The 14,078-nt window shown below is 40.5% G+C and overlaps 1 protein-coding gene across 4 annotated transcripts in view; it reads right to left on the bottom strand.

The window, feature by feature from the left end:
- CASP2 (caspase 2) overlaps nucleotides 1-12,012 on the bottom strand; it is a 35,713-nt gene extending 23,701 nt beyond the window's left edge. Inside the window, exons 1-4 of one of the 4 annotated variants that reach the window (XM_044439543.1) lie at nucleotides 11,837-12,011; nucleotides 8,228-8,493; nucleotides 1,855-2,005; nucleotides 169-336 (exon numbers count right to left, since the gene is read on the bottom strand). In XM_044439543.1, coding sequence (XP_044295478.1) covers nucleotides 169-336; nucleotides 1,855-2,004 — 318 coding nt within the window. In that variant the 5' untranslated portion in view covers nucleotide 2,005; nucleotides 8,228-8,493; nucleotides 11,837-12,011. Of the gene's footprint in view, nucleotides 1-168; nucleotides 337-1,854; nucleotides 2,006-8,227; nucleotides 8,506-11,836 lie in introns of all 4 variants that reach the window. The other 3 variants (XM_044439544.1, XR_006415616.1, XM_044439542.1) reach the window with 3 other exon arrangements.
- Between the last annotated feature and the right edge of the window lie 2,066 nt (nucleotides 12,013-14,078).

The following is a 14,078-nucleotide window of genomic DNA, read 5'->3' on the forward strand; positions in this document are numbered from 1 at the left end:
GAGGCCCACAAGTTTCCCATTCCTGCTCTAAATGCTGATGGGGTGAGTGGATGGGCTGAAGAACTGGTAATCAAAAAGGCTCAGTATGTCGCATGTGCTCCAATATGGTACAATCACAGGATCACCAAACCCATGTGTTCCTCTAATGTTCATGTGATCTTTCCTTACCGTTGCAGTCCCGTTGCCATGGCTGGAGATGGTGCTTAAGAGCATTTCCTCCAAGTGCTGTTGTTTGGTTTCTCGTAAAGCTTCACAAAAGGCTGAGAAGGCTTTAGGACCCCTCTTAGGGAGTAGGTTCAGGAATTCTGTATTTTGGCTAAAACTTCCATCCTTGGCCTGAATCCAAGTAGAGAAAACAAAAATTCAAAGAATACTGAATTGGTAAATAACACAAATCTGTTCTGTGAAGCTTTTAAGGAAGCTGACAACTCCTTCACTATGCTAGCTGAACATAATTTGCAAACTTTAACATATAGGGTCGTATCCAACCCTGCTTGCTTGACTAATAGAACAGAAATGACTGACAAAACAGTTTTGCCCTCTCACCTCCAGCCCCCAATCTGTTGCAGAAGCTGTTCTATTGGAACATTTGCCATATCCAATATTTTCATTATCCTTTCCATCATTGCACATTCTTCATGTATTTTTCATCTCGTGTCAAGCAACCTTAAGGCACTATAACCTCAAATAGCAACCTCTCTGGAAAATGAACAGGGAATATAAAATACTTGAGTGCTACCTGCCAGCTCAATTTGCAGAACATAAAGCAAATTGCTCAAAATGATCCTGAAAGCACTTGCTTCTGGCTTGGGACAGATCAGCTGGCCTTCCCCTTGCAAGTTCAACCAAACTGCCCTGTTCCAAAAAAGTTTTTCTGATCAGGTTGGTTTGCAGACCATTAGCTTCCCCAGTGTGTTAGAGGTGGATCCCTCTGCCATGTGGGCAGGTTCAGATATAGATACTAGCAAAGTGAATTAGTGTAATACCCAAAATTGCAGCCCCAAAAGTTTAAAAAATAACATCGTTTTAGTCAAACACATGTATTCATTCACATAAGATAGATGTTGACATTCTTAATATGAACCTGCAGCATAAGATCTATTTTGCATCTAAACATTTTCCTTCAACAAAAAGATACATATAAATCTAATTGGCTTGTTACTAGAATAGTCTGCCTCACAGCTTGGTGGCTGGAAAAATTATTCTTGTCACCAACATGCTATATTATTATTGTTTATAGGATAAGTCTGCATCATCCAACAACACAGCAGGTCCCCCACAACTAGAGAAGAAAATTATAAAATGAAAACACTTCAATAGCGTCACAAGGGTTCAAGAGGCACAAAGTTTCATGACTTAACTTTTATGAGTTAACTTTTAAAAGACTCTTAAGACTTAAGAGATTAAAGGATTCTTTGATTAAGAGTGACTGTTTGATTACTTAGGTGAGCACATGCTATTACAGTTTTCATCTTTAACTGGCTAAACACCTCATTCTGCTCCTTCCACTTCTCTCTCCTCAGCTGAGCCCTGCAAATGTATCCAAAGAAGTTCATCATCCACTGCTTACACTTTTACTAGCATATGACTTAGTCTTAAACCCTAGCTTCTAGGAGTTTTTCTTCTTGGCCACTTGAAAGCAATTATTATTTGACTCAGGTAAAACATGTAAGATGCCTGTTACAAGCATGCATTAGTTTACAAACGAATGCTTTTCATCTAGTTCAATGCTATCTGCTAGTCTAGGACCTATGCTAGCCTAACACGTATTTTGCAGGATTTAGAACCATAAACAGTTAAGCCAGGTGGATTATAGCTTTGGATAATTCCAGTTGCTTACAAGTCCAAATGTACCTGTATTGTCTCCATCATTGCCACAGTGATGACATCCCGTTCTATAAGGTATTCCATCAGTTCCTTCAGTATTAGCTGGTTTGCTAGACATACACGATTCTTTTTCAGTGCCTCCTGATGACATTTCTGCATGCCACATGCACCCAACATCCTAGAACCAAAGAAGAAAGCAACCCCCAGCACAAAAGTCACAATTATGCTTCACAACTTACATAATGTACCATGTTCTTTAAAGGCAGAACAAGTACAAACCAGGCAACCACTTCAACATTCCATTTATTTCACCATTTATATTCAGACTGTAACTATAAACATACAGCTCCTTGAAGAAATATCCAACCCCCTTTGACTTTTCCACAGTCTGTTGTGTTACAACCTGGAATTGAAATTTATTTAATTGGCATTGTTTCTGCTGGATACACAAAAGATACTCAGCACTGTGAAGGTGCAAAATATGTTTATTGTAGTGGAAAAGGGAAGTACACAAAAACAAATTGACACTTTTAAATATTCACTTCTAAATCAATACTCTGTAAAACAATTCTGACAATTCCAACTTTAAGTCTTGGATAAGTCTCCACCAGCTTCGCACATCTGAATCCTGCCATGTTTGCCCATTCTTCCTAGCATAACTGTCCTAGCTCTGTCAGGTTGAACTGGGACAACTGGTGGAACAGAATCTTTCAAGTCTTGCCACAAATCTCAATTGGATTGAAGGTTGAGCTTTACATTCTAAAACATTCAGGTTCTTGTTTTTAAACTAATTCAGTATTACTTTGGATGCCTGTTTAGAGTTACTGTCCTACTGGAAGGTAATTCTCCACTCCAGTCCCAGGATCCTTGCAGAATGAAATGCATTTTCCATCACCTTCATCATTACCATATTGCATTTATATCCCTTACTGCCCTGCATGTGGCTCTATCCAGGTTGCCCTCAATCCTGACCAGTTTCCCAGCCTTGCTGAAAAAAGCATCCTCACAACTTGATGCTGCCTTCACCATGGGAATGTTCCCAGGGCAATGAGCACTGCTGATTTTGCAGCAAGATCAAAAGTTCAATTTTGGTCTCATCAGACCAGAGAACCTTTCCCCACGTTTGCTGTGTCTCCTACATGCCTTTCTACAACCTCCAAATGGGTTTTGTTTCAGCAGTGGCTTTTTTCTCACCACTCTTTCATAAAGTTGAGCTTTGTGGGACAACCAGGTGATAGCTTTATGGAGCTACAGCATCTCTCATCTCAACTGTGGATTTCTCTAGTCTCTTCAGAGTAATCAATGGCCCCTTGGTTGCTTCTGTTGAAGACCCTCCTTATCAAGCAACTGAAAATTGGCAGACAGCCTTCTCTACGTCAAGTTGCAGTTGAGCCATATTCTTTCCATTTTAATGCTGCTCCAGGGAATGTTCATTGTTTGGGATTTAAAAAAATAACCTCACTCTGAGACTGCTTCTGCACAACTTTACCCCAGAATTATTTTGCAGTTGCACTGTCTTCCTAATGCTGTCTGTTTAGATATACTATCTAGCAAACACTGGAGCCTTCCAGGAACAGGTGTACTTTTTTGAGATCAAGTGGCACTGGAACTGCACACAGGTGGACTCCATTCATCTATTTGCAGTACATGACTTCTGCTGGTGGCAAGTTACACCAGAGTGTACAAATTTAGGCATGTCACAGCAAAGGGGTGGATCCTGATGCAATGAACAAGTGCCAGCTTATTTTTATTTCCTTAACATTTGTGCAATGATTTAAAAAAAATTACACTTCACAAAGTTGAGTATATTGTGCACATTACATGACAATGATGAGAATTAAATTTATTTCAATTCCAGGCTGTAACACAACAAAATGTGGAAAGGTGAAAAGGAATGAATATTTCTGCAAGCACTATACTTACATACAAGCAGCTTCTGCTTATTTTAATGGAACTTGTTTTGAAGAGGCATGGAAAAATTTAGGCCCCCTGGATATCTGAACCTAGAGGCTTCAGGATCTCACTATTCCATATGGTGGATCAGGCTAATGGCTAAAACATCTGGAGGGCAGTCTACAAGCAGTCCACCCCTGAATTAAAGTATTTAGGACTCCTATACTTGAGAAAGATTGTTATGCAAAGGGTATTCAAGCATTAGAGTACTTGAACCAGCTTTCACATTAATAATTTCAAACAAATAACAAGAATTACACATCAGTTTTCAGTGCTCAGTAACATAACATTTATCTAGCACATAGAAGTATGGGCATATTTGGAGAATTCTGAATGGAAAAAAATCCAGCTTTGGTCTAGTTTATTTTACAGCAGGGGATGGAATGTGTACCCCTCCAGATGTTGCTGCAGTGCAACTCCCATCATCGCGCACCACTGGTTATGCAGGCTAGAGCTGACTGGAGTTACAGCCCAATGTTATCTGGAAGGCCACACATGCTCTTTTACATACATAAGAGAACAGAAGGCATTTATCTCTTTTATTAATCCCTTTCACTCTGAGCTGCCTACATATTCTTTCCTTTTTCCCTAATTCTATTTTTGCATTACTCATATTCAATAATGTCCAGTGAAGTTTCTGCTGGTAAAAGGACAAATGAACAAAAACTTAAGTGCTTATACTAACCACTGGAGTTACTGTAACCAGTCCTGAGATGCCATGCATAAGGGACGGCATATAAAAGCTTTAAATAAATAAGTAAATAAATATACTGCAAGTGGGAATCAGAAAACCACACCAATTATTGGGGGTGGGTGGTGGGGAGAAATGGCTATCAACTCCTTGCCTGGTTTGTAAATTTCCTTCAGTGCTTTGCTATCTGCATTGACTGCTATTCTATATCCACACTCAATGTTATGTCTTTTAACCTTTAAATCCCAAAAGAGGTAAGGGCCAGCTTCCCTGAAGCATAGGAACACAGGAGGCTGCCATACACTGAGACTATGGTTCCCTCTAGTACATTATTCTTGATACTGAGTGGCAGATCTCCTGGGTTTCAGGCAGGGATTTTTCTAACCCCACCTGAAGATGCTGAGGAGCCATCCTAAGAACTTCTGCATATAAAACATGCAATATACCAGAGCCATGATCTACAACTCACATTGGATCTAGCTAGCATAGCCAACGGTAAGGAACAATAGACAATAAAACCTCAGCATCACTCTCTGATGAATTTGCAAAACTTTTTGAAGATAAAAATCACTCTCATCTATCATAGCTCAGACACCACAAATAATGCGGCTCCATTAGCAGAGGTGTCCAGAGCACCAGTTAGGTTAATTTCACTGCGTGAATTTCACTCTTGAGACAAGGCAACTAGCCAATTCCATAAATGCTTATCCCTGGCTTTTAATAATTTATTACATCTAATAGGAAAGGAATTCCCAGTTAGATCCAGGAGGTTATAAATTTCTTCCTCAGAGAGGGGGTAGTATTAGTCTGTTTAAAGGAGGTTGCAATTTGCCTACACCTTAACAAGTGTAAACTGGATCTGGAAGGTATTAATAGCTATGAGTCAGGGGCTCACAACTCCTCTTGGGCAGGTTGCTCAATTGGGTGGTTGCCAGTTAACAATGAACACTCCTGAATTAAACTGATTACCTGAATCCATTTCAGTTGGGCTCCCCCACTTAGGTTCCCCTGTGGAACTACCTTTGCCAAGAGAAGAACAAGGGGAGTGCAACCCTGTTGATTCTTTTGAACTTCAAAGCAGGTATCCTTCTGGATATGTTATCTGAGGTAGCATACTGTGCTGCACTGGTTTTGCACCTACTTGGATTCCTAACTCAAGAAACTGCAGCTGCTGCAGGGTTAATGCTCTGCAACTTGGCAATTATGCTTTTGGGTTCCACAAAGCTCTGTTTTATCTCCTATGCTGTTGAACATTTACATTATGCATAGAGGTGCTGCCAATGTGCAGACAGCATGCCCAGGTTTACCTTTCCTTTTCACTGAATCCAGGGGAGGTAGTGGATGTTCTGAATCAGTGTCTGGGGGCACAGGTGCCCTCAGTGGAGTGGATGAGAGCAGTAAACTGAAACTAAAACCAGACAAGACAGAAGTGCTCTTGGCAGATGGCTCATTCACCCAACCAAGGTGTGTTTAACCTATTGTGGAAAGGGTACACTTCCTCTATATGATCAGTTTCATAGTATCGGAGTGTTCTGGGATCCAGTACTGTCATTCAAGGCACAGATGGCCACAGTGCCATGGATCACTTTCTACCAGCTTGGGTTAATACACCAACTATGCCCCTGTGTGGTCACACCTGGCCTAGATACAGTTATCTTTGCTTCCGTGACTTGTTTGGATTACTGTAGTGAGTTATACATGGAGCTGCTTTTGAAAATGGTTTGGAAACTTCTGCTGGTACAAAAACAAGATTAACAGGGCCCTATTATACCAATGCTACAATCTGGGCTGGATTGCAGTCCATTTCCAGGCTCAAATCAAAGTGCTGATATTATCTTCTAAACTGCTTGAAACCACATTACCTGAAAGAGCACCTCCTCTCATATAAACCTACCTGGACCCTAAGATAATTTTCAAAGCCCCTTCTCTAGATACCTCTGCCAAATGAACGGAGTCTGAATTGAAACTGAGCTACTGAGAGAGGAGGACATTTTCAGTTGGGACACCAGTTATGGAAAGCCATTCTCAGAGGCTTGTCTAGAACTGTGGTCTTTCTGGCATCATGTGAAGAACTTTTTAAAAAGATTTTTCCTTCCCTTTAAAATATCTGTACTGTGTGTCTGTCTTGTGTACCCTGCAAGGATCCCAACCTAGTGAGAGTCCGGCCTTCCGGCAGCAATGCTCTTGGTTTCTCTCATACTTTTATCTCTCTCACCACATTAAGGAGTGCATCCAAGAGGGGGAAACTATATTATTCTACATTCTTGCAGTCTTCTAATCTCCTGCTGAGTTTTACTTTGGTTTTATAATGTGCTGAATTATGTTTACCTCTTTTTTTATCCCAGCTTTTAATATATTTCTCATTCCCATCTGTTCTTGGGTGGACCCAAACTGAAATAAACAGAAAATTGCCTATCTTTGGTATTTTTATAAATACACACTATTTTGAGCTAGGAATCCCTGTGTGTGTTGTTTATCAGTCACTGTTTTTCAGTCCCTGGACAGCAATTCATAAGGTACATGTGAATCACAGTGGAAAAGTTTCTTACTTTCTGCATACAGACCATTCTTAAGATATTATCAACATCTATTATACCAGCTTTCCCTAACCAAGAATCCTCCAGATGTTTTCAACTAGCATTCCCAAACATTTTTGATTACTGGTCATGCTGGCTGGGGCTAAACAGATTTGATGTCCAGAACATCTGGAAGATACCATCTTGGAGAATACTACATCAATATGTGACTGATATATGGAAATTATTCAGAGTCTTGTTCTTTCTTACTGCATCCACATATAAAATTTCTACATTATTCAGATTCTGAAAATGTCCCTGCAGTCATTGTTTAAGGATAATAAGGATTGTTTCAATACAGGAGAAAAAGGCTGCTATCCCAGACAAAAAGACCAGAGCTGTGATATTACACAAGCAAATATAATACTCTGTTGTACTATGCTCCACTGACAAAAATATAGGATTCTGCTCAATTTTCAGTATTACTGGAGCACTCGCAAGTCTTAAACCTCTCATAAGTGAGGCCTGAATTAAAACTGAAGAAATATTTCAGCCTTACTCTTACACAAACATAAATATTTATGACTATAAGAACTACAAACATGCAGAAGAGCCCACCTTATATGTTTCTCCTTAAGCCACATGCCTCCTGTAAAAGAAGGTAATTCTGCTGGAAGTGATCAATCACACTGGAAGTGATTGTATTACAAATCCTTCTCAGTGGAGAGACATTGGCAGAATTATCCACCCCTACCAACAGAGGTCACATGGACAGAGTAAAATGTAGAGCAGTGAATGTCTGGGACACATAGAGGACTTTATTCCTTGAGGCACAGTAGTACACCCCAACAAGGAGACATCATGTCTACCTCCCTTTATGTGGTATAGTTAACCAAGCTCTTCCTTTGTACCCAATCAGTAGTACTTCTACTAGTCTACACATCCCTAAGCTCTTTCCATAAGTGAACATTAAACCACCTTGTTTTGTGGTACACACTAGTTTGAGCTCTTGGATAAGTATATGTGCTTTATTTTTAAAAATAGCTTAAATTTTGGACAATTTTTCTTCTTGAGACACCCAGAAAACTCAAATGAAATTAAAAATAATACTTTCATCTATTTTTACGATTATAGAGTTCCCCTGTCTCCAAAAAGCAAGGCCTTCTCATGTACTCAATAGCACCATGATATGAGCAATCAGAAACCCAACAATCTTAGAGCATTTAAGATGAAGTATTACCTTACAATGTCTGCAGGCTAAACTGATTTTAAAAGTTCATTTAAAGTAGCCAGTTAAGAAGCTAGTAATCATTTCCCAAAAAAGGAAATCTGTGTTGGGGCAGGGGTGGTCAGAAGTTAGCACCAACTCTGAAGAGCTCATAGATGTTTTCAGTGTAGTGCCTTTCTCAGACAGTTGTATGAAAGAAACCTCAGAACATCAGACAGAATTGTAGACAAAGGTATTCAGTTTGCTTTACATCTTTTCTCCTTTAAAGCTGGATGTACCTACAAAAGAAACTATTTTAGAAAATTTATTTTGTGGGTTTCTGTGTATACAACAGTCTATACAGCCATAAGAATGATCTGATGACATATAATCTTTAATAGCATATAAAAGGGAAGAAAGATGCCAGCATCTTGGAAATATTAATAAAAACTTGACAGACCCTGGAGCTTACAGACCTTTATCCCTGATAAACCAAGAGGCAACAAATGTTACGGCAATATTTACAAAAAGACTGAATAACTTTATTGATAAATGCATTAAGGTGGATCAAAATGGTTTTATAGTAGGGAGGTAGAGGACAGATCTGACTGGAAGAGTATTAGATGTAACAGAAGTCATATCAAAGGAAAGTTTAAAAGCTAGTGTAATAGCATTGGATATTTTCAAAGATTTTGATTGTGTGGAATGGCCCACAATAAAGATGCTGATAGAGAATTGGCACAAGATTTAAAAGTATAATAAACCAACTATATTCAGAAAATTTTACAACAGTGATAGTTAATGATGGTCTAACAGAACAAATACACTTAGGCTCAGGATGCTCTCTTTCCCCAATATTGTTTGCTTTAGTTATAGAATTATTAGCAAATAGTATAAGAAATGATGGTACTCTAAAAGGTACTGGATTTAAGAACAAAATTTAGATTAGTCTATTTGCTGATGATGTGTTATTAACAATACATTAAAGATCCATCTACAGTTATGGATAAGATTAAAATTCATTTAGTAGAATTCGCAGAGACAGATTTACATGTTAATTGGGATAAATTCAAACTGATGTTGCTCAACTGCAATAAAAAGGAGGATTTTAAGAAAAGGATTTTAAATGTAAACTTATTAAAATACATAAAATTATCAATTATCTAGGTATAAACATTTCAAAAAAATCCAATGTTTAAAAAAGAATAATTTTGATATATTGAAAACTGAAAAAAAGATAAAATGTACCAATTTAGGAAAATAGGATTATCATGATTTGGCAGAATAGCAGTATGTAAAATGAAAATTTTAGCAAAATTGGAAGACTGGACAAATATGATTAATAAATTTTGTAATGGAGATAAGAAAGCAAGGATTAGTAAGAGATGATGGTATACATTGCAAAAAAGTGGAGGACTAGGTATTCCAAATATTACATATTATGTAGTGAATCAAATAAGACATATACCAAGTGTTACAGTGTCTCCTGAAAGGTAATAGAACACATTCAGGGATCCCTTCTAAATCTTCTCTTCAAACTGGATGATAAGATTGTGAGAAAGATAGAAAACTCCTTTCCTAAAAATATGGTCCAAATCTGGGATAAGTACAGAGAAGTAGTTATGCCAACAATTTCATCAATAATTCCAGTTACAGAAATTAAGATTTCCAGAAAATTTGAGCGGTAGATTGAGAAAAAGTATATATATATATATAAAAAAAAAAACACTGGAGGAAGAAAATAGATAACAAGGATGAAGGCAGTACTAGAAAAACTCACTTGGTTTAACATCATGCAACTAGACCAATGAATTAAATAACTGATGAAGAAAAATGGTAGGTGTACCATTCAAATTACCAAATTTGAAGAGATGGTTCTTTATAAGGAAAAACAAGGCATTATGCAAATGAAAGGGATAATAAGTGATAAGATTTTATTAGATATGGAAGACCAATATAACCCTCTTAACATTGGTAATAGATTTAGGGAAGAATATAGGTAAGGGAGAATGGGAAAAAATATGGGATAAGAAAATACTAAAAAGCATGTCTATCAGAATTAAGGAAATTGTTATAAATTAGTACAGAAGTGATACCTGACACCAGTAAAATTATACTATATAGATAATAACAACTCCAACTTATTTATTTATGCCATTGCTACAACGCCCCAGAACCTAAATGATTTCTTACGCTGATGTGGTCAAAAAGTGAGTACATATCCCCATATGTGGTTGGAATGTGAAAATATGATTTAATGCAATTTTGGATGGAAGGGGGTAGTCCTGAAAGGGGGCAAGCATAGAGGTAAGGAAAAAGGAAATGAATATTATGTAGCCAAGGTCCTGGTTTGGGGTGGGGGGGGGACACTACTTGTGCTTATAGTTTTTCTTTTTTTCTATTTGTTGTTGTGGATGTATTTTTGAATTTTATTTGTTCTGATATATTTTAGTATTGCGTTTTAAATTATTTAAAACTCAAAAAATAAAAAACAACTATCCACGCATTTGCAAGATTTGCTTATTAAAAATATTTGAAAGCCATTTTTTAACATTTAAAATACACTCCTCTGAGTAGAACTGTCACTTTCTTTACAGCAACTATTTATGTAAAACAAGGATGCAGCTCTTTCAGTCTGGAGGCCAAATTCCATTTTGGAGAACTTCAGAGACTGCATTCCAGGGGTAAGCAAGTTTGAAGGGAAAATGGGGAGTTGAAATATACCCAGAAATTTTAGGGTGAAGCTCTTACTAGCAGTTACAAAGCTTTAACACAGACATGCCAACGTTTTAGAAGTGGGGAGGAAGAAGAGTACAAAAGTTGGGAAGTACCCAATCCATTGATGGCGGGCATAAATGGGTGAAGTCATGGCCTTCTAGAAAAACCAGGGCTAGATGGGGACCCCGACAGAGCGAGATCTTACCCTTGGATCTAAGACAGTACCAGCTAAAACCACAACTGTTAATTTACACCTAGTACAATCACCATGGTTTCTGCTGAACACACACGCTTTTTAAAGCTCACATCCACTGCAGTGCTGAGTTAAGACTCTGGGTGTCATGCTATAACTTGTGAATACAGACATAAGCTCTAACTCAGTTTAATTAATTTGATGTGTCAAACAGATGCATCTTGGGGTCTTTCCCTTGTACATCACAAGCGGGGAAGACCCATTCTTGAATCAGGGCATCCCTTGTTCAAACGACGCCTCTACCATGAACTCAAGACATCCGGTGCCCTCCGCAGCAGGGCCACTTTGGACCTCCGCTCTATCTGCATCGGCGGAAGTAAGACGGATCAGGGTAATACAGCGCGTATGGACACTGAAAAAGCGAGCCAGAGGTGTTCACTACCGCTCATGGCTCGGCAGCCTTGGCAGGACGCCCCCGGGAAGCACAAAAGGGGACTGAGAAATCCGACCATCAGCGGCCACGGGAGAACGCGAACAGCCTGACTGGAAGGCCGGCGCTTCTGGGCACCCTCCCCGCCCGCCGGTCCCACGGCCGCTCCCGGGCGTTCCTCCCGCCTTCCTCCAGCCATCCGCCACCGCGACGGACGGAGAGAACCGCTCCGGGCACGACCCCACGCTACCCGCTCCGTCCCTGCCTTCGAGAATCGCGGGCAGGGGAGCCGCTCACTCACATCGACCGCGTCTGGCGCGTCCCGGCTCTCTGCACAGCCGAAGCGGGAGGCCGCGCGGCCGCGAGCGAGCAAGCACCGCCGTTTTCCCGCCTAAAACTCCCTTTCTTTTGGCAACAGCTGACGAAAGTGGGAGCAGAGGGGGGAGGAGAGGGAGGCGACGGTTCCCGGTCACATGGGCGCAGCTCAGCCCCTGCGAGGAGTATGCGCGTGCGCACGAGCGGCCGCGCCTGCTCTGTGCTGCGCGGGGCAAACCACCCGAAAACGACCTCGCTAATTAGTCCGTCTCCTAGGGCGCATGCGTACTCCTGCGCTTTAGGCAAGGCTTCTTCTGGGTTCTGCTAACGCGCTGATTGGCTCGTTGTCCGCTGGCGCCGCTGCAGTCCAATGCAGGCTTGTCTTCAGCCGCAAGGAAGTTCGCCTTCTGCTGATTGCCTATCTGTGCACTGCTAAGATTTGTTTCCAGCTTCATTAATATCGCGAATAAATAAACAAACTTCAATATTATTGCTACTATTAGTGTTAGTATATATTTCTTTTCTGTATCGCCCCATAACCGAATCTGTCTGGACGGTTTGCTAAAATCCATAAAAAGACCATTGTTGTTGGTGTTGTTAGTCACGAAGTCGTGTCCGACCCATCACGACCCCATGAACAACATTCCTCCAGGCCTTCCTGTCCTCCACCATCCCCTGGAGTCCACTCAAGCTCACACCGACTGCTTCAGTGACTCCATCTAGCCACCTCATTCTCTGCCATCCCCTTCTTCTTTTGCCATCTATTGTTCCCAGCATTAGACTCTTCTCCAGGGAGTCCTTCCTTCTCATTAGGTGGCCATAGTATTTGAGTTCCATCTTCAGGATCTGGCCTTCTAAAGAGCAGTCAGGGTTGATCTCCTCTAGGACTGACTGGTTTGATCACCTTGCAGTCCAAGGGACTCACAGGAGTCTCCATCAGCACCACAATGCAAAGGTCTCAATTCTTAGGCTCAGCCTTCCTTATGGTCCAAGTTTCACAGCCATACATTGCAACTGGGAAAACCATAGCCTTGACTATACGCACTTTTGTTGGCAGGGTGATATCTCTGCTTTTTAGTATGCTGTCTAGATTAGCCATAGCTTTCCTGCCCAGGAGCAAGCGTCTTTTAATTTTTTGGCTGCAGTCCCCATCTGCGGTGATCTTGGAGCCCAGGAAAATAAAATCTGTCACTACCTGCATTTCTTCCCCATCTATTTGCCAGGAAGTGAGAGGACCGGATGCCATGATCTTAGTTAATGTTGAGTTTCAAGCCAACTTTTGCACTCTCCTCCTTCACCCGCATCAAGAGGCTGTTTAGTTCCTCTTCACTTTCTGCCATTAGAGAGGTATCATCTGCATGTCTGAGGTTGTTGATATTTCTCCCAGCAATCTTAATTCCAACTGGTGATTCATCTATCCCTGCCTTTCTCATGATGTGCTCTGCATATAAGTTAAATAGGCAGGGCAACAGTATACAGCCTTGCCGAACTCCTTTCTCAATTTTGAACCAATCAGTGGTTCTGTGTTCAGTTCTTACTGTTGCTTCTTGACCCGCATATAGGTTTCTCAAGAGACAAATAAGATGGTCTGGCTCCCATCTCTTTAAGAACTTGCCACAATTTGTTGTGATCCACACAATCAAAGGCTTTAGCATAATCAACAAAGCAGAAGTAGATGTTTTTCTGGAACTCCCTAGCTTTCTCCATGATCCAGCGTATGTTGGCAGTTTGATCTCTAGTTCCTCTCCCTCTTCGAAATCCTGCCTGTACTTCTGGTAGTTTGCAGTCTACATACTGCTGGAGCCTAGCTTGTAGGATTTAGGGCATAACTTTGCTAGCGTGTGAAATGAGCGCAATGGTGCGGTAGTTTGAACATTCTTTGGCATTGCCCTTCTTTGAGATTGGAATGTAAACTGACCTTTTCCAATCCTGTGGCCACTGTTGAGTTTTCCAAATTTGCTAGCATATTGAGTGTAGCACTTTTACTGCATCGTCTTTTAAGATTTTGAATAGCTCAGCTGAAATACTGTCTCCTCCACTAGCTTTGTTGTTGCTCATACTTCCTAAGGCCCATTTGACTTCTCATTCCAGGATGTCTGGCTCGAGGTCAGTGACCACCCCATCGTGGTTATCAGGGACATTAAGCTCTTTCTTGTATAGTTCTTCAGTGTAATCTTGCCACCTCTTCTTAATCTCTTCTGCCTCTGTTAAGTCCCTGTCATTCTGGT

This window comes from Varanus komodoensis, unplaced genomic scaffold, assembly GCF_004798865.1.
Source record: "Varanus komodoensis strain SLA01 unplaced genomic scaffold, ASM479886v1 scaffold35, whole genome shotgun sequence".
Taxonomy (NCBI): Eukaryota; Metazoa; Chordata; class Lepidosauria; order Squamata; family Varanidae; genus Varanus; species Varanus komodoensis.